Source organism: Dama dama, chromosome 19, assembly GCF_033118175.1.
Source record: "Dama dama isolate Ldn47 chromosome 19, ASM3311817v1, whole genome shotgun sequence".
Lineage (NCBI taxonomy): Eukaryota > Metazoa > Chordata > Mammalia > Artiodactyla > Cervidae > Dama > Dama dama.
Genome location: NC_083699.1, coordinates 83,242,708 through 83,264,281, shown reverse-complemented (window position 1 = coordinate 83,264,281; position 21,574 = coordinate 83,242,708). Strand labels below are relative to the sequence as shown.

Genomic DNA, 21,574 nt, shown 5'->3' with positions numbered 1-21,574 from the left:
TCTCAGGTTTTACGGTAACAGGGTTAGTGTCCCGGTTGCCTCTGGCCAATCTTGCATGTGCCCATATGTGATGTGACTTGGGTCCTTCCGGGTGGCACTCACATCTCTCAGCCAAGACGGACTCCAGTGCAAAGGATTCTGGGAGGTTGTTGGGACATATCATGGGTTGGAGTCTCCTTCCTCCTTTGGGCCCCTTCCAAATTATCCCAGTTAGTTTTCAGCAGCAGCATCCTGTTCCTTATCGGGACCTCTTGTTGTAAGACAACTCAGGCAAGTGGTTATCATCTTGCCTGACCAAGGTGAGCAGTTTCGGTCAATGGTTCCCCAACATTTCTGCAACCAGTGCAATAATTAATATTCTACTCAATGTAATAATTCATATTCTACCCAATGACATTGCTCATCTGTAACACTCCAGTCACCTCTCTGTCAAAGGCACACACATGCCCACAAAAAAGAGCTCATGTAAAAACCCAGTGACAGCAACCACACATGATGAAGTCAGGCAGAACAGTGCCTTGTCTGGCCCACCTTTCATCCCAGGGGATCCACCAGCCTTGGCCAACCCACCCCAGGGCCGTCATTCTTTCCAGAGCAGTGTCTGAACCCCGTGGACCCCTGGGCCCCTGGCTCTGTCCTGAGCCCCCAGCCTTTGTCAATCACGGTCTCTGTCAAGCAGGTGATTTTAAACTTCCATTCCTAAAAGACATGTATTATATATTTTAAAAAAATGTTTTAAGTGCCTCGGGGTGTTTTGTTCCTCATTGCTTCATAAAAGTGACATTAATAGCCAGAGAAGAGCACTGCTGAGTGCAATTACAGAGGATGTTTCAGGTATGAAAGCTGTTTTGAGCCTGCTAATGTTTCCTAATTACAGGCCTTTTGGTAGTGAGAGAAAAAGATAAAGAGTGGGTGGGAGGCGCAGGGTGGGAGCTCTGACTTATCTCAGGGGTTTACCTGAGGAGGGCAGGGGAGGGGTGGGAAGGGTAGAGGTAGCAGGGCAGTTGGAGGCCCACCGGCTGGGAGGCAGGGCCCCTCCCAGTGGAGAAAGCAGTCCTTACTCCTTGGTAACAGCTCAGGGAAAAGATCCAACTGTGTCCTAAACTGTGAGAAAATCTTTTAGACACTGAGCCTGAACTCGACGGACCTCCAGCAACTCAAAACTGGAAATTCCTTTTCCAACTCTCTGGAAATTCCAGAGAGAAGCCACTCTCTGGAGACACTGCAGCATTTTACTAGGAAAGAGGGTACAGCGTGGTTTTCAGCAGGCGAGCAGGCAGCAGGAGGTTAGATGGCACTCTCCAGCCATGTGATCAGAAGCAATTTAACAGTTGTTCTGTGCTTCAGTTTCCTCTTCTGTAAAATGGGGCTGTTGTGAGGACTGACGTACACCCGGTCGTAAAGCACATGGGGCCTTGTGATGTAGTATTAAGTTTCCTCTTTCTGTGCCCAGCAACTGTTCAGCTTTCTGGTACCCACATCCCAATTCCTTCCGGAGAGGTACTCCCTCCAGCCCTTCAGCCCAAGGCTTCTGGTGGGCTCAGCACAGCACGGGGTTGGAACACAGGACCTGGGAGGACCACTCAGTACTTCCTGAATGCAGGGACTGGATCAGGGCAGGCGTGGGAGCCAAATTGATATAGTCAGGCCCATTCAGAGCTAATTCCAGGGCTTCTGCTGGGGGATCCCAGAGGAGGTACTGGCTCTGCCCCAGGGGATGATGGATGAGGTTGTAGGAGCTGCAGCGGCTGCAGGCTTCTTATGACCAAGAGGAAGCTCAGCAAGGAGCCAACACGAGGGGAGCAGAGAGAGGAGAAAGGTGGTGGGGAAAGAGACAGACTGATCCCAAGGATTTGTACCCAGCCACACATGAAGCCACATTAGCCCCTGGACCATTCATTCACAGGAGCCAAGATAACTTTCTTAAGACTACTTGTGTTTTCCTGTCCCTGGCCTCCAGGAAACCCTGACTGATCCTGAAGCGTGGCTCCCGGCAGTCAGTGACCAGTTCCAACACTCCCAAGTCCCAGGCAGGGGTACCAATCTGAAAATGGATTACCGATTCTGTTCCCCTCTGCTCGCCTGCCCCCAGCATGGCCGGAAATTCAAATACCATACAACTCCATTCACAAAATCATTTTGCCCAGAGCTAAATGTCTCCTGGATTTGCCTAATTTAGCTCAGGCTTTTCTGTCTTAATTAGCATGATTGAGTCATCAAAAGAAGAAAAGAGAAAATCCAGGCCTCCAGAGGGTGAGTACTATGCTAACACTTTCTGAGTGTTTACCCAGGAAAACTTTTTGTCCACACGGTTGCATATACGGAATCGTTCCCATCCTCGCCCTGTTGAGCAGAGGAGACCCTGGGACTAAAGAAGTCTGGGTGACGGGCCAAGATCACACAGCCAGGGAACTGCAGAGCAGGAATGGAAGCCAGATTATTTGATGCCAGGGCCTGAAGCCTTCACTGCTGCACCATAACCTTCACACCTATCAGGCCAACTAAATTTCAATTGATTTTGCTTGGCCTTGGAACGAATGAGGTGCTATTAGAGTGGATTTCTCTTCTAAGTGTGCTGTCCTTACTCCCAGGATGTGGCAGCCAGTGAGGGTGCCTGGAACTGGTAGATGGGGAAAGGGAACAGCCAGGAGGGTCCCCAGGAGGACAAGGAGGGCGGTGGGGAAGGACAGCCCCCGTGTGCCGCTCTCATGGGCGTGCATCCTGTTTGAGGAGTTAATTTATCAGACACATACACAGGTATTCAAATGAGGGTTGTGCCCTACACACTGGCCTCTCCGGAAGCTCTCCACTTCCAATAATACTCTCATCACTTAAGATCTTTCCAGAACTCTGGAAACTGCCTGCAGAGGCATAAGGTGAAATCAGCTCATTTAACTTCATACACCCACAGCCACAAACACACACACTCACACATGTATCACATAGGAATACACACACACATATCACACAGAAATACTCAGATGCACATATACACACAGGCACATACACATAGACATACCTGTAACTGGATATGGGCTCCCCGGGGGGCACTAGTGTTAAAGAATCCACCTGCCAAGGCAGGAGACTAAGAGACATGGGTTCAATCCCTGGGTTGGGAAGATCCCCTGGAGGAGGGCATGGCAACCCACTCCAGTATTCTTGCCTGGAGAATCCCACGGACAGAAGAGCCTGGCGGCCACAGTCCATAGGGTTGCAGAGAGTCAAACGTGACTGAAGGGCTCAGCACAGCACAGCACACATACCTGGACACACACACACATGAGCACACATTTCACATATTTATACACAGATGCACAGACACACACACACATGAGCACACATTTCACATATTTATACACAGATGCACAGACACACACACACATGAGCACACATTTCACATATTTATACACAGATGCACAGACACACACACACATGAGCACACATTTCACATATTTATACACAGATGCACAGACACACACACACATGAGCACACATTTCACATATTTATACACAGATGCACAGACACACATGAACACACATTTCACATATTTATACACAGATGCACAGACACACATGAGCACACATTTCACATATTTATACACAGATGAACAGACACACACACACATGAGCACACATTTCACATATTTATACACAGATGCACAGACACACACACACATGAGCACACATTTCACATATTTATACACAGATGCACACACACACATGAACACACATTTCACATATTTATACACAGATGCACACACACACATGAACACACATTTCACATATTTATACACAGATGCACAGACACACACACACATGAACACACATTTCACATATTTATACACAGATGCACAGACACACATGAACACACATTTCACATATTTATACACAGATGCACAGACACACACACATGAACACACATTTCACATATTTATACACACACACACACACACACACACAGACATACACACATGGAGCACAGGCATGCACACACCCAGCCTGCTCAACCTGAAGGTTCATCAGGCTTGACTCCAGACTCTTTTGCATCTTTCCTCTATCAACCTTCCCACCTTCCCATGATGAAGATTTGCCAACATTAATGTGGTAAACAGAACATGTCACAGGTTGTGAGGAGGTGGTTCCACAGAGTAGCACAGATGGAGGTGAAGTCTGGAAGGCCGTGAAGTGCTCTTTCAAGGTAACTCAGGATCTGTAGATGTTCACACGGCGGCCACACATTACACAGTCATAGACTCCCACACAGAGGCTATTGGCTTCCCACATGCAAATAGCCAAGGAGCCCTGGCAATACTCTGCAAAAGTAAAAGGCCTTGCTTGGATTTCCAACAAGCGAGCTGAATAAGCCTCACTGTCAGAGGGACCCAGCTTGCCTTCCTTATCCATCAGAGCCAGTATGTGAAAGCAGCTGGATCTTCTGGCTTGTGTCCTGGTCTTCTCCATCATGCTCATCATAGGAGAGGTAGCTCTATCTGTGTCACTGATTAAGTTTCTTTAAAAGATACTGACAATCAATTGGGTATTGAGAGGCCTACAAATCTCATTTTATTGGGCTACAATAAACCTAAACCAAGCATCTCCCCAGTTCAGAACCCTGGGTTGAAGATGCAGTAAGTATCATGAATGCGCTGTTCCTTCCTCATTTTATGTGGCCAACAAACATTTACTGAAGCCTGTCCCCTGCTGGACCGGGGACAGAGGGGAAGCCACTCCTTTCTCTGTCCAGTGGGAGGAAGCACCCATCAACGCAGGTTTAGCTCACAGAGTGATGGACAGTTAGGAGTTGGCACCAAGCCTTCTGCTTTAGGAAAAGGGCCCCTACCATGGAGTCCTGGTGGGAAGCGGCACCCAGGAGGGCTTCCTGAGGGGACGGGAATGGAACTGACACTTGAGGGGCAGACAGGGATGCAAGGGGGAAGGGGAAAAGGAAAAGAGGGGAGACGGCCAGGCAGCATCTAGGAACAGTGGTTGTCGTTCAGTCACTCAGTCTTGTCTGACTCTTTGTGATCCCACTGACTATAGCTCGCCAGGCTCCTCTGTCCATGGGATTTCCCAGGCAAGAATACTGGAGTGACTTGCCATTTCCTTCTCCAGGGGATCTTCCCAACCCAGGGATCAAATCTACATCTCCTGCATTAGCAGGCGGATTCCTTACCCCTGAGCCACCCCGGAAACCCGTCTAGGAATGGGGACGACTGCTAAGGTGGACCACAAAACCATGAGAACTAGCACTTACTGAGCCCTGTGGCAGCCAAGCACCGCCCTGAGTGTTGACCATGGGACCTCTCAAAGCACCCTCCTGCCCAGAGCTCCTGACATGTGAAGGTCAGGACCCTTTTGGAGCAGGACTATAAAGAAGGGTCTGGGAGAGGTAACTGAAGGCAGCCCAAGGGAGGAGGGTGGAGTTCACAGGGTCATGGGTGAGGGTCCTGGGATGCCCTCTGATGGGAGCTCAGCCCCCCATCCCCCCAGCAACTGTTACTTCATAAATATATTTATTATTTTCTCCCTCTGCTCACCAGGTGGCCTCTGATTCGGGTTAAACCTAAAGGCTTTAAATTAAAGCTGCAATTAGATTATAAAGCAACATTTTGCCATTTGAGCAGAAATACTTTCTGGTTTTGACATGCAATATTATAATCCATTTTCCAGCGATATAACTAAAAACAATTTGCAGGCTATGTGTGGGTGGGCAGTCCAAATCCTTCCCGCATCTGGCAGTCCTTGAGTACAAGGGTGAAGATACCCAGGGAAACCATAAAAGGAAGTCTCCTGGCCTGTCTCTGGAGAGCCTTCCTCACAGGCCACGCACCGTGGATAGGGTTCATTGCAATGCCAACTGGGCCCCCCTAGTAGAATCATGGTACCCCTTCTGGACCAGGCCAACCAGTTTCCTGGAGACCCACAGACTACCAGAACAATGCCTACCCACCCACCAACATCTTCAGCACGCATTGTATCCTGACTGCAGGGGCCATCTGAAGGACAATTTGCTCTCCTTCTGGGTTGCTGGGGCGGGGTTCATCTCCTCCCCTACTGGATCCCAGGAAAATGTGGACCATTCACCCAGCCTCCTGGCTTCTCAAATGCCGGACCCTGGCCCCACTCCCCAGACCCCTTTATCACCCAGAAGTACTCTGTGTGTCTTAAAGTTAAGCCCTGATCCAAGGCCATGGCCTTCAGTCCTCCTTCAGTCTCCTTGAGACCCCCAGCTAGGCCTCTGTACTTTGTCACAATGGTCCTGGGGTCACTCTTCTTTTTGGGGTGATGTCATGCTACAAGATGCTGAACCCCTCCTGCCAACATCCTCAGCTCCTGACCCCCCCAAGCCCACCATTCTCGCATAAGCACAAGTGAGGATGACTCCAATGCCACACAGCCTCCAGGCACACTGGATTGGGGCCGTCACACACACACAGCCTGGACCTCAACTAGGTCCTCATTCCAGCCACCTTCCTTCCAAAGAGTCCAGACTCTCCCAACTCACCAGCAGTGGCAGTTACCTCACACCTTTTCCTCCCTCCTAAGACCTGCTACTTAAGGCTCCCCACCTCCACTCTCCCAACCACCCCTCCAACCTCACAGAGAAGATGGGAAACTAAAAGACTTCTTATTTTATGGCTTCCATACCAATCCTGAGTCCTCCTGTCTCTCTGACCTGCCATTTCAACCACAAAGGAATCCTGTCCCCTGAGAGGCACCTGCCTCCACCTCCTGGGCTCTGTATTTCCTCCTCTCATGGGCTGCTCCATCACCTCACCTCCCATCGACCCTTCAACGCCCTGCTTTCTGGCTTCTGACCCTGGTCCCTCCTGAAACCATCAGCATGTGGCACCCATAGGGTCGCTGTAACCAAGCCCAGTGCACCATCCGAAGCCCAGCAGCACCTGCCACCTTTGCCCCCTTCCTCCTTGACCCCTGCCCCCTCTGCTTCTGTAAGAAGACCACCTCTTGGTTTTCTCCTGCCTCTCACTCCTTCTTATCCCCTTCCAGGCATCTCCTGACTTTGAATATTTCCCAAAAGGACCACCTGTCTTGGGAAGGAGTTCAGAAGTTTAAAGAAGACAGGTGGTGTGTACTAAAATCAAGGAGAAAATGAACCATAAGTCACATCAATGAGTTAAGTCACAGGAGAAAACATGCAAACCTTCTGTTAACAATGTAACTTGTAGAAGAGGGCCAAATCCTTAATGTCTGGGCCACTTGAAGAGTTGCTGCATCATCAGCTTTCATGAGGTCCCCAGTGGGAGTGGGAGGTGTTCCCTGGTGGCCTGCAGTGTTCCCAGCAGGATTTGGACTTGTCAGTGTGGGCAAGATTGGCCCCTGCTCCTGGCCCCACTTTGGGAAACACAGCTCACCCCAAGGTTTGATGCCTGCACCCAGAAGTGAGATCCTGGAGAGAAAGCACAGGTGAGGCCACAGTCTGCCTTGGGACCTGAATCCCAATGTCCCTGAGACATAAGTGGGAGTCTTAGGACTGGTTGTGACTCACACCCTGGGGTGCAGAGTGGCCTGAGGCCCCAGGCTGGAAGTGACCAAAGGCAGGGAGGAGAGAGGAGGAGTGAGATTGAAGAGAAGATCCAGCTAACCCTGCCCCTTCCTCACCCCCTCGCCGGGATGAACAGTCCATGCATTCCTCCTGTCCTCTCCTTTCATGATTAAGCCCCACAGAGAGCCAGCCACTCGAGCCTGAGATGTGAATCCCATCCCACCTCCTCCCTCCGCCTCTCCCCTCCCCAGTGTCTTTACCCACTGCCAAATGCTGCCAAGGCCTCCTGCTTAGCTTTGCTCCAACTGTCCTGAGTATCCCATTCTAATCTGATGCTTCTGACCCATCCAAGACAGCTAAAAGGGCCTTCTTTCAACAGTTCAACAATCGTGTCAGCAAGTGTGACAAGATCCATAAAGCCAAATGGCTAACTCAGCAGAGCAGTCCCAGTTCCCCACACTGTGCACTGCCCAATCCACAGCCCAGCCCCACCTCAGCACTATCCACACCCTCCCAAGGTCCAGACACACAGACTCTTGTTCTTACATCGTTTCATGACCCCATCCCTTTTAACCAGCTATTCCTCCTACTTGGAATATCTTTCCAGACTCCCTACTTACTGCCTGTCAAACTCCTACTCACTCTCCAAAGCCCAGCTTGCATGCACTTTTTTTGTAAAGGCTTCTTGTCTCCCTCTGAAGTGTCTCACTCCCAATTCTGTGCCCACACCTGGCTGTCAGTCTCCCCACTGCCACCCAGGAGGGATACATTTCAGCTCATTCATGCATGTGGTGGATCCCACAGGAGGCCATGAGCTCCTCAAGGCTATTCATCTTTGCAGCTACAGATTCTGACCAGGTGCATGAACACTGAACGAATGAATCCAGAACATTGCTCTAAGGCAGGGCCAGGTGAAAGACAGCCTCAGCCCTTCTGAACTCGAGCTCCTCCTCATGCCCTGGCCCCTCTTCAGCCCCACGGACATCCGGATCTCTGTCCTCCCCATCACCACTGACTTGAACACCCAACTACTGGCAGCCACTGGCCCCAGTCCCACACAGGCCTTAGCCACCTGCTGCTGGCTCTCTGTGGATGGGCCACGGACAAAGCCATTCACACCTGTAATCCACATCCCACAGGGGCAAGTCAGGTTCTGCTCCCATGACTACTCATCAGGACAGGAGGACGGACGGTCTGACACTCACCCCTGATGCGGGATTGGCGGTCCAGCCCAGCTCTGCAGTAGCCGTCCTGGTGTCCATTAAAGTTTCTGAAGGTCAAAAAAAGGAAAATATAGTGAGTCAGAAGAATTACTGGACAGTGAAGTTACTTAGGACTGTAAATGTCAGTGCTAGGAACCCTGGGCTCCTCTGCCAAGCCTACGGCTGAGGGGAAGAGGTCTGCTAGGAGGAGCAGCTCGTGGCAGAGTTAGGTACAGACCTCAGGTGTCCTGATGCTAAGGCTCTACTGAATGACCCCAAGCCACCTGGGGGATGGTGTGTGACATCATCTGCCTACTCATCACTTTAACCCTGAGACATGGCATCTTCTCACATCACTCAACCTATGTGTTGACCAAGTAGTCAAATCGAATTCCCCCCTCAAGTCATTCTCAGCCACCTCCTTCTGATCTCCAACTCACTACTCCTTTCTCCCCACTCCTCTCTTCTGCTTCCCCTTGGGCATCCATGTTGACACTCTCAGCTGATTTCCCTTCAACTTCTCTGACCCCAACACTCAGTCCTCCTGCAGGTTCCAGGCCCAGATTCATGGCCACCCCCTTCCCAAGACTCTGCTGGAAGCTCATGTGGCTTTGGCAAAGGCCTCACCCCAAACACAAACACACATCTCAGACCCCAGAGGCCTGCTTCCTGGTCACCAATCCCTCTGGCCAGGAAGGGAAAGACGGACACCCTGGCTTGGCTACAAGCCCCCAGGGGCACCAAGGTGGCTACAGCACATATACCAAGATCACCAGGCACCATGTAGCAATTACAGAGCTGATATTTACTACAACTGTTTTCGGGCAGGTAGCAGTGAAGTGTCCTGAAAATGGGGCACCTTTTTCTTTTTTCTGTCTTTCCTTTCAATCTATTATCGACTGCTGTCAGCCCTACCTCTCGATGGAAACTTCTCCCCAAAACCTGACTAGAGCTTTGATCAGCAAGTCCAAAAGCCCTTTTGTTTGCAGGGGTGTTTGTTTGTTGTGTATGGGGGTTAGTGTGTTCTGGCTGTACTACACGGCATGTGGGATCTTTGTTCCCCAACCAAGGATTGAACCCGTGCCCTTTGCACTGGAAGCAGAGTCTCAACCACCAGACCACCTGAGAAATCCTTTTTTTTTTTTTTTAACAGCAGCTTTACTGATGTAGAAATGACATGCAATAAACTGCACATAATTAAAGCATACAATTTGATAGGTTTTGACATATATTGATACCTATGAAACCATCGCCACGATCAAGAAACAGAGACATCATTTCCAGAAGCTTCCTGTCCCTTTAAAATCCCTCCTTCCCTCTTGCCCCTGCCCCACCCCGTCACTGTCCCCAGGCAATAACTAATCTGTTTTTTTCTCACTGTAGGTTAACTGGCATTTTCCAGAAATTTATATAAATGAAATCATATAGTATACTTTCTTAATCTGGCTTAGCTCAGCATAATTAAGATTCACCATATTTGTGCGTATCAATAGTTCATTCCTTTACATTGCTAAGTAGTATTTCACCGTATGGAAAGATTGCATTTTGTCTACCAATTCATCTGTCATTTCCATTTTGGGGCTATTAGATGAGAGTATATGAGAGTTCCAGTTCATCCACATCCTTGCCAACACTTGGCATGGTCAGTCATTTTTAATTTTGGCCATTTTAACAGATGTGCAGTGGTATCTCATTGTGGTTTGAATTTTCATTTCCTTAATGAAGAGTGATGTTAAGCATCTTGTCACATGATTTCTTGTCATCTGTATATCTTTTGGTGAAGTGTCTATTTGATATTTTTCCATTTTTAAATTGGGTTGTTTCCTTATTGTTGAGTTTGGTAGGTTCTTTATTCTGGATACAAGTCCTTTATCAGACCAGATGGCCTACAAATATTTTATCCCACTTTACGACTTATCTTTTCATTCCTTTAATAGCATCTTTCAAAGAGCAGAAGTTTTAAATTTTGGAGAAGTCTAATTTATCAACTTTTTTCTTTTATGGTTTGATATCATACCTAAGAAATCTTTGCCTAACCCAAGACTACAAAGGCTTTTCTCCTATCTAGGTCTATGATCTATTTTAAGTTTTGCCTAAGTTGGAAGCTATGAGTCAAATACACAATTGTGAGGGGTTTTTTTTTTTTTTTTTTTGGCATGGGAGTCCAGAGTTCCAAAAGGACACCTTTCAAAATCAGACAGTGGTGCTCTTCAGGCCAGTGGAGGTGTCTTATGCACTTGAACTTTCCAAGGCATGTATCAAAGCACCAGGCACAGTACACCCTAACTGAACAGGTAGCTCAATAAACATGGACACAGGACATAGACTTGATGTGCTGTTTTGGTTTCTCCCTACTGTTTCCTTTTCTCCTGAACATCCCTCCATCCCCTGTGAACAGTCATTCTCTGTTTTCTATTCCAGGCAGGAGATGGGAACTATGAATGCAGAAATTTGGGCCCCTTAGGAAACAAAAGAACTCCTGGCACAAACCAAAGGATTAGGAAGAAACCTACCCTGTGGGCAGGACTGAGGCAGTGAAAATAAAGTGATAAATGAGGAGCTGTGCTGAGTCAAGGGGTGTCCTATGCCCTTGTCTCTCAGTGCTCAATCCCAGAGAAGGGATGGTGGGAGTCTGCCCAGGTGACAGGGCCTTGGACACCCAGCATCCCAGCCTGGAGTGACCCCACCAGGCAGACATGGCATAGACGGAGCAGACAGAGTCTCTGGGCCAGAACAGGTCTAGTGAAGGGACCCCAGAACCACCCCATGGTGACTGGCATGGACTATACCCATGGCTCAGATGGGGTCCAGGGTATCTCAATGGGACCAGTATGGACAGGTGCTAACAGGTCAATGAGGCCCCTCCTCACAACCTGCCTCCCACTGGAGTGGGGGCTCTCACTGCAAACAGGGGAATAAAGCAAACACAGGGAGTTGGGTTTACTAGCCCATCCAAGCTCACTTGGAGTTGGATCAAGAGTGGTGCCCCTTGCATAACCAAAGGAACGCAAGCACAGGAACAGACTGCTTGAGTTTGTTTTCTCTGCCGATTCTTCCGACAGCTGGGGAGGCCGGTTCCTGCACGGAGCAGCCCTCCTTCTCCCCCGCGTCTCCACTTCACAGCACTAATAATGATCATAATGACACACCAGATTTACATAATACATGTCTCCAAAGGCACTCCATGAGGCCCTGGAGAAATTCATCTCCATGATTAAATGCCTTCGCCAGGTGGGCCTGAATCAGGAGTCACTGAATCCACTTTGCAGAGTTGGGGACCAGGGTACAGAATAGCGTAGTGCCTCCTTCAGGGTCACATAGCCTCCCATCCTGATGCTGATAGCCTCAAATCTCAGCCTGCTGCCTACTGGGCAGACATGGGTTTCTGTGGACTCTGCAGTGCCCTGGAATGGAGGATCTTGCTCATAAAGCTAAGAAGCCACAAAAGCCCCCCAGAACAGCACATATTGCAATAAAAATGTATATGGAGGCACTCCCCAACTTCAGGATCATGCTGAAGTGCAGTGAAGAGCAGAGGACATGGGCAGGGATGGAACTAGAGTCCAGAACCAAAAGTAAGAAACAGCCTTCACTCCTAAATCTTCCAAGGACTGGTTTGTTCTGTTAACCCTAGGAATACAATCTAAGAGTTCATTATATTCATAGTTACCTGCTCAAGGGCTACAATTGAATCTGTTTCTAAATAATGTTTTCCATCCACCTTCTTGGACAGAACTTGCAACGAGAAGAATCCATTTCTCTGCATCCTGCCCGCTGTGGAGATGGAAGGCCACAAAACCATAAACCATCCACTCGATATGATTAAGGGCAGTTTCTTTTCTGGCACAGAGCACTCCTGATTATGGCATTACACTCTGGTGGGGGCTGAATTAAAGTGATTTGAGGAGATTTACATCTCCCTGGAGATGAAGAGAGTACTCATTTGCATTTATAAAGCATATTGAGAGTTCTGGCAGAAAGTTATGGTGGAAGCACAATTAAATATTTACCATCACTTCTGCTCTCAAACAGCGGCATGGGGACCAAACCAGCTGGAGGTGCATGTGTTGCTGTCAGATCGCATGCCTACAGGGGGCATGACTCTGGGACCCATACCCACCACCAGCCTCTGCTCTCTGGGCGTGCGTGCTCACTGCCCAAGGGAGAAAAGCTGGGAAGGGCACATGGAGGGCAGAGAAGGCGCTGGGGTAGGCAGATGGGGTCCAGGCCCCACTTCCACCACATAATGACCATCTCTCTCCCCTCCCTCCTCACCTGCAGAATGGAGCAGGGCTCAGAGCTCAGGGCCAAGAGTGGACTGCGTGACACAGAGCACCGCAAATGAATGCTTTTATTATTATAACTGAACCACTCCAAGCTTCAGTTTCTTAGCTATGAAAAGGATCTAAAGATGGTATCTGTAAAATACCTCTAAGATTTCTGTAAGAATTAATGATCATAGAAACCTACTGATCATCTACCTCCTTCCTTTAAAGACCCAGGAGTGACATAAGTGGAGAATACGGCAGCGAATCAGAGCAGTGGGTCCCCTGGAGGGACTCTTGGTCCAGTGGAGAGACAAGAAGCAAAGTCTCACTCAGCATTCTGTTCTGGCTGAGACCACAAGAAGGAAACCGAGAAACCCAAGGGAATGGACATGTGGGGAGTAAGTGGGTCCATCCCCAAAGACACATGCCACTGTCTCTGGGCAAAGGCAACACTGGCCTCCTGGGCAGGGGTGGGCTATGGTGGGAGTGAGGAATGGAGACATGCACCTCACCTGGGAGAGACGACAGAGTGACCAGGAGAAGCAGAGACAGGTCAATGTGGATGAACGGGGAGTCATCCCAAACCTAACAGCGGGGTGAGGAAGACTGAGCCAGAGGGGAGGGGAGGCCGCAAGGGGAGACAGAAGGGGGTCTCTGGCAGGAGCCAGCCAGACTGGCAAGAACCCGAGAAGCCTGGGGCACATGAGAAGCCTGGTAAAGAGACCCCATTTTCCCAGGGAACAATTTCCCTTCAGTGGTTCTGGTAGGGAAACCCTCAGGGTCCCCCATCCAACCACAGGAGGCCGCCACCCGAGGGTCGGGGTGGTGGGGGCAGGTCTGAACCCCCTGCACAGAGGAAAAGGCAGCTGCCACCCAGCTCTGCAGACGGTTCCCCTTTCTGTCTGGATTGGCACCTTGGGATGTATTGACATTTGGGATGAATTAGATGCCCATCATGGTGAGAGAGAGCTAAATAAACCCTCTCCTTACAGTTCTGCCACTCTTTCTGGAGAGACACTAATCAGACATTCAGCTGAAAATATTTACAACGTCCTTCCATGGTGGTAACAATATACAACAACATACACAGATGGAATGGGGGCTTCCGGGCCTCCACTGAGCAGAGCCTCATGTGTATTTGATAAGGCAAATCCAAGGACCTTCCAAGCAGGGAAGAACCAGCGCGGCCGTGCAGTCACTGCCCGGTGCAGCCTTCTATGGCTCACGGAGCTCCCGAAACCCAGGAGCCACAGCCCAGAGTCGCTCTACGAATCCAGGTCCTCTCAGGTAAAGGCCAGGAGTTGGAGGTCAGCCCACTGCGGCCCCAGCCTCTCCCTCAGCCTTCACGAGGGGCTGGGATCACTGGAAGAAGGCTGAGAGGCATGGCATCAGGGGGTGATGGCACCCATGCAGCAAAGGTTGTCTGAGTCGCTCCCACAGGCAGGTGGGCGCAGAGCAGAGGAAAAGAGACACCCTGGCCCTCGAGGACTTTGCAGACAAGTGAGAAGACAGAAATTAATCAAATAACCACGCAGCTAAACCTGCAATTACGGCCTCGCTGAGTGGCAGGAAGGGGGAATCCCAGGGACAGTTGTGAACACTGAATAAAATGACAGGTGTGAGGAGCCTGGTGCTCAGCTGGCACTTCCTCCTGCCTTACCCAGGAGGCTCAGTGACCAGCCCCTTCACACACACACACACACACACACACACACACACACACACACGCATTGTTCCAGAACTGAGTCTACACCGGCAGGAACAAGACATGTCGTGAGCAGCCTCCCCCACTCCCAAATCCAGAGTGTGCCAGCGCTCACAGTGCGCTGGGCAGCTCTGATCATGGTGAGGCCCTTAGCCTCTCCATGGGACCCCTACATTGCCCTCCAGACCTGAACTCATCACAAGAACCTGAGCATTTCCAGGAGATCACTCCTCCAGCCACCGTCCCAGGCTCCTCGGTGCCCCCACTCATGGCCTTGCTCCGTCCATCACCGTGGCCTGCCAAAGATGCAACCCAGGCTCACTCCAGGGGCCTCATGGGGCTCTTTCTCCAGGTCTTCCCTGGGGGTGTGTCCTGTCTTCATACATCCCGCTCACTGGGCAAAGAACTCCTGATGATGTCTACAAGATTCCTCAGGTGCCTGCCACTCTTGCAAACCTCAGCCCCGACACAGGGTCCCGCAACCAACAGCTGCTCAGCTGTAACTTCACACTTGCCCAGACTTCCTATTGCCAATTCAGTCCAGCCTCCCGGCAATCTCATCGCCAACCTTCTGAACAGACTTCAGCCTGCCCCCCAGGACAGAGGAGCGAGAGCTGTGCCGGCTCTGGGTTTGGAGATGGCTCTGGTTGAGTGTGAACTGGGAAAGGCACCAGCTAGCCTCAGGGGCTCGTGTTCTGGCGTAACTGGGCCCTGGGCCCAACACAGCTAGTGAAAAAGTGTTCCAAGCAAGCCTTTCACATCTCATCCCATGTGTCCACCCAGGCAAAGGTTCTTCACACGTACCCCGCTCCACACGTTCCCACTGCCATTCCCTGGAGCCCTTGTGGGAGACCTCAGGCACATTTAGCTTTGATTCCTTGTTCTCCCCAGCCCATCATCAGATCACTCACCACGCCACAGCGACTCCTGCATCTTCCTCACTGTGTGTTCCTTTCCAACATCAGCAACTATGCGTCTAGAGCATCAGCCCTGCACAGTGGGACCACAGCAACCACCTCCTAGCTGGGGTCTCAACAGAGGCTCCATCTGTACCATTCTCCACACAGCTGCCCAGTTTAGCTCCTGCTGTCCATGCAACTAGTTCAAAGGCAATACGGCCACACTCAGCAAAGGCTTATAGAATCTTGGTTCCTCTGATCACCCAGTGATGTCACCCCCACGACACTGGCCAAAGGAAAACAGAAGGCTCCATATCATGAAGATATTCATTACAGCATTATTTAGAACGTGAGAACACTAGAACCAGCCTATCCAGAGGGGAAGGAAATGTAGGACGGCACACTCACATTCACACTCCTGGACTGTTACAATGTCACAGCATCAGGATGTCAGCAACTAAACAGGGAGCAGGACACAGAACTGTGTCGGCCCCACAGATGCAACTCAGGCAACGGCGCTTCAATGGAGTACAAAGACCAGAAAGCCAAGTGCAAGAGCTCATAGGTCAGGGACACCAGTTTACTATCACTCACATTCTTCTATTTCGCATGCTGTTTTAGAAGACACACGTTCAGAAACAGAAATTTAACCCACCTTCTAAAAACCCCTATTTCATCCCATCTCACTCCCCTACTTTATGATTTCCAACGTCTCTTCACTAATCCTAGATATGCCACAAACTTCCGGCCTCCATGAAGCTTCTGCTCCAAGCCCAACTTTTCCAAATTGATCTTCAATTTCCCAAAGGAGACCCATCATCCCCCACACCCCCACTTGTGCTCAGGCAGGGCCTCCTGCCTGGAATGGCTTTTTCCTCTTCTCTTCCTGAATTCTGTTCTGAATCTTTCTTGCCCAAGTGCACTGTAAGTACTTTGAGAAGGCACAGCTGTGACTTACATCCCATAGACTTTAATCAGATGCCTTATGTAGCAGAAATGCTCCATCAGCTCTGGAGACCTGTGTTCAAGTCCCAGCTCCAAGACTAACAAGCAAATCAACATCTGAACATCAAAATCTGATTTTCCAGAAAGAGGTCTCTCTCTTGCATCCCTGAGCCAGTGAGACCAGGCCCAGAAAGACGCTCTGTATATTCTTAAGAACACTCATTGGAATAACATTTATTTACTGTCTCTGACAAGTGTAAAGTGTAGGTGAAGAGGAACTGTTATTACGTAAGTCTCCACTGACTGGTGTGTAAGAGTGGTCGGTGAGGAAGAGAAGCAAGCCTGAGTAAATGGAATGAGCCAGTCCAGCCCATCTGCTGAATGACTGACTGACTGAATGAGACGGAACAGGCACTTAAACCACAAACAAATTTGCTCTTTTAAAGAACGCAGATTAGTGCAGTCCTCCCCACCACACCCTTCTCCTTCTGTTTCTTTCATTTCTCAAGGTGCAATTAATTATTATAAATAGAAAGAAGCCACAGCTTAGATGGGTCAGAGCACAGAAATGTGCCTCTAGGAGGTGGGAGGGGCTCTGGGTCTGGTCCTGGTTTCCACGTGGCAGAACCGGTCAACAAGCCAGAGGCACAACTCAGATTTCCCTCCTTCCCAGAGCTCTACCAAGTGAGGCTTCCTGGGAAGCAATCCAGAGCAGGGGGACCTGCCATGGGCTGTTCAGCTGGGGAGCTGGAGAGGGCTGGGGACAAGCCTCAAAAGGGCTGCCTTCTCTGCCCAGCCCAGCCCAGCTCAGACACAATCTAGGTAGCTTCAAACAACAGAAATGCAATGTCTCACAGCCCCGGGGCCTAAAAGTCCAAAATTAGGGTGTCAGCAGGGCCATGCTCCCCGCTGAAACCTGCAGGGGAGAATCCTTCCTGGCCTCTTCTAGTTGCTGGGGTCTTCCTGGCAATCTTTGGTGTTCTTTGCCTTGAAGTTGCATCATTCCAATAAAAAGCAGAGACATTACTTTAACAATAAAGGTCCTATGGTTTTTCCAGTAGCCATGTATGGACATGAGAGTTGGACTGTAAAGAAAGGTGAATGCCGAAGAATTGATGCTTTTGAACTGTGGTGTTGGAAGACTCTTGAGAGTCCCTTGGACTGCAAGGAGATCCAACCAGTCCATAAAGGAGATCCGTCCTGAGTGTTCATTGGAAGGACCGATGTTGAAGCTGAAACTCCAATATTTGGCCACCTGGTGTAAAGAGTGACTCATTTGAAAAGACCCTGATGCTGGGAAAGATTGAGGGCAGGAGGAGAAGGGGACAACAGAGGACAAGATGGTTGGATGGCATCACCAACTCAATGGACATGAGTTTGAGTAAACTCCGGGAGTTGGTGATGGACAGGGAGGCATGGCGTGCTGCGATTCATGGGGTCGCAAAGAGTCGGACACAACGGAGCGACTGAACTGAACTGAACTGATCTCTGCCTTCAGGGTCACGAGTGACCCCAAGTGCCTCTTTCTTCACATGGCCATCTTATAAGATATCAGTCATATTGGGTTAGGGGTCCAACCTACTTTAGTATGACCTCATGGTAACTAATCATATCCACAATGACCCTATTCCAAATAAGGTCATATCATAAGGTACTGAGGTTAGGGCATCAACCTAGGCGATCATTTGGAGCCAAGGAAGTGTCACCAGACACTGACTGTGCAAGTGCTTAACAAATCAGAGTTGATCCCCTAGCAGCAAGCACTGCCATGCCCTGGTGTGGGCAGTGGAGTGTCTTAAGGGCCTAAGGTCCCAGCCAGGTCCTAAGGTCCCCTCTGAAGGGTGGGCTTTGGTCCCCCAACCCCAGCCCGCCCTGGCAGACTTGATTGAAAAGCCTCGGCCCTCCAGCTGCCCTCTAATTTCTCCTCAGCCCTCCTTGTCCAACCACCAAGGGACCCTGTCACAGTCTCCTTCAACCATGGACACCGTGCACGGGAGATCTGGGATGGGGCTGCAGCCTCGGCATGAGTGTACCGAATGCCTCTTCTGCAGGCTGCCTGCATAGACACACTGGACCCTGTGTGGTCTCACCCGGGCCTAAAGGGAAGGCTGACAATGTAGCCCGAATAGCCAAGCGGCTCCCCTGATCCCACATACACTCTGAGGCCCAGGGAACACCAACACGCCAGGCCTCTTCCCGTGTTATTCTCAGTGCCCTGGTGCTGGTGCAAAGCTGGTGAAGCTGGCCTGCAGGGGTGCCAGCCACAGCTCTACAGCCACATCCCAAACCCAGTGACCCCAATACTGCCCTCTTCAGCACATGCCTCCCCATCCCAAGGTGGGGCATGGGCTCTGCAGCCAGAGGGCAGCAGCCTCCAGCAGCCAGGCCTGGGGGCCACAGCGCCTCTGCTGGGCTGGACACATGGACATTCTGGGTTAACCAATGACAAATGTCAGGGATGGGGACCCACGTGGCCTGTGGAGTAGGGGGTGGGGGGAGGATTATGGACTTATGCACATGCATGCCCCACTGCCTGTTTTGTTCATGAGTGTGGCTCCAGCAGCCTCTGCTACGGAGAACACAGGTCCTCTTGGTCCAGAGTGTCAGGCTTCATTCTTCAAAACTATGGCTGAAGAATCACTGGTTTGAGAACAATGGTGCTGGGCAGTGGTCTTCTCTCTCATCAACAGTCTCATGTGCCACCAGGGAGGGTCCCCTCTTGCAAGGCCACCAAGAACGAAAGGCAAGAGTCTCTCCTCACATCCAGAGATGCTTGGGAAGAGGTCAACAAGCAGCTCAAACACGACTGAGCGACTTTCACTTTCACCCTTTGAGTTTTCCCAAAGGCCAAGGTCAGGGACAGTGCTTCAGAACAAAGGCAGGGCGCCCACATGCCTGTCCTGTTACCTACTCATCGTCCTGATGGATCAGGACCACCCGGTCCACCTTTCAGAGTGAAAGGATTTGAACAGTGTTCTTGCCCAAGTAGAGGTGGAGGCTCTGTGCCGGGCCCGCCCTTGGGAGACTGTTCCCTTGTGGAGCCCTGCCTGTCCCCTCCCCACGCCCCTACACTTATCCTGCATGGCATGCCACCCGCATCTGGCTCCTCGACGGAGGAGGGGACTTGGAATTCAAGGACTGACAGCTGCTCTCCAACAAAAGAGAAGCCCTGAGCAAGTGAGACTACACACAAGCGCAAGGAAAAAGGGAGACTGAAAGTCTTCATTTTAGGCACAAAATGCCCAACAGCTCCTCTGTCTTCTGCCTGATTCCTTATCTACATTCTTTTTCTTTTATCTCAGCTCCCTTTCCCATTCTAACGTCTGTATTTCCCGATCCTTCAAGCTGGTCAGACACCCTCTCAAATCCACTTGCACCTCTCCTACGTCTGAAAATACCCCAGAGCCAGAGAAATGAGGAGAAAAGTCGGTCTCACCCATCCTGGCTGGGGATCTCTGACCCTCCGCAGCATCAAACATCTGTAGGCAGAACCCAAATCAGCAGATGGTGTCAGTGGGCACAGGCAAGGTAGACCTTGGAGGTTCCTCTACGCCCAGGCATGATGGTCAGCAGCCCCGGGCACACCCAGGCCATCAGGCACTGGGGGGCCTTTACCCAGACCTGCAGCAGAGCTCCTGCCCAAGCCCTCACATCCTCCTGACCCAGCTTCCCACCCCAGCACCAACACGGGTGCCTTCTAGCAGCAAGGAGAGTAAGGAGACTCTCCAGGAGTGTTGTGGTCCAGGGACATCCTTTATCTCTCTGCTCCAGCACACTGATGGTGCCGGCCTGGCCGGGAGCCCACTGCTCAGTGCCTCACCTATTTGCATTTTTGTGGGGAGAGTCAAAGACCCATTAAAATGGAGAAGCCTGGCATTTTGCAGTCTCTCAGCACTGTGAATTCTAAGGGAGATTAGATCCGCCTGCCCTGGCCATTTTGACAGCCCTGTGAGTTGGCGCCAATGGCACACAGGTAAGAATCATGCATAATAAGCCGGCTGCCTCCGCTCCTCATCCACAGGAGGAGAGAGGGCTTCTCACTTGCTGGGGGATGCAGGCACCTGAGGGCATCAATCACCCCGGAGAAGAGAGGGGAGGAGAGGCCACACGCCCATGCAAAATGACTCTCTGCAGCCCTAATGAAGGCCGGCGATGGATGGTGGCCTGGGCTCGTTAATCAGAGGGAACATGCTGCCGTCTGCCTCTCCTTCCAGCCCTCCTGTGCCCGCATCCTGGGTTGATCTGTGGCACAGTAACTCTCAGATGTCACTGCCCCCTCCCAGGGGCACCAGGGGGAGGGCTCTAGTAGGGTTTTGGGGGATGTGCCAGAGATGGAAGGAGTGGGGGCTGGAAGGCAGGCCCTGGCCTTCTCCTGGACATATCCTTGACCAGCCTGGGGCTGATGACTCCCGAGGGGCCACCAGAGCTGACACATCCCCCTGGGGCCTCTTCACAGAGTATCTCCCACCAGATACACAGACATCCTCTTCCAGGGGTCTGTATCCTTGGCATGGCCATGGAGGGGCGCTGCCCCATGGCACCACTCTCCTGGCCTCCAGCCTTCATGCCCAGCCCACCCTCCTCTCTCCAGAGAGCCAGACTCCGTCCAGAAAAATGCCCGGAGTAGTCAGTTGGCCACCCTACTGTTGTCCACCCCAGGAGTGTGGGAAGAGAGGCTCCAGGCTCTCATCACATGCTGGCAGCAGGGCCAGGCCTACTCTGCAGGTCTGCCGTCTCCTGGTCTGTTCCCTCTGATAAACTGATGTGGAGTTGGCCACCCTTCTGCTCATCTCACTTTAGTTGCTTGTTACATGGAAACAACTGCATAAAATGCCTCCTCTGCAGCTGAGGGCACTGTCCTAAGGCCTGGGTGTGTGTGGGAGGGCATCTGGGTTGTGATGTGGCATTTGTCCAGTCCCCAAAGCCTGACAGCTCTCAGAGGGTGACAGTCCCTGCCCTGGGAGGGTTCAGGCCCCAGACTCCCCCTGCCCTCCCTTCCTGGGGCAGAGGGCAGCTCAGGCATTCCTGGCCAGAGCAGGTGGGGCGCA

The 21,574-nt window shown here is 51.0% G+C and overlaps 1 protein-coding gene across 1 annotated transcript in view; it reads right to left on the bottom strand.

The window, feature by feature from the left end:
• EPHB1 (EPH receptor B1) overlaps positions 1-21,574 on the bottom strand; it is a 449,527-nt gene that overhangs the window by 305,808 nt on the left and 122,145 nt on the right. The window contains exon 2 of the mRNA XM_061167645.1: positions 8,713-8,777. Within this exon, the coding sequence (XP_061023628.1) occupies positions 8,713-8,777 (65 nt within the window). The remainder of the gene's footprint in view (positions 1-8,712; positions 8,778-21,574) is intronic.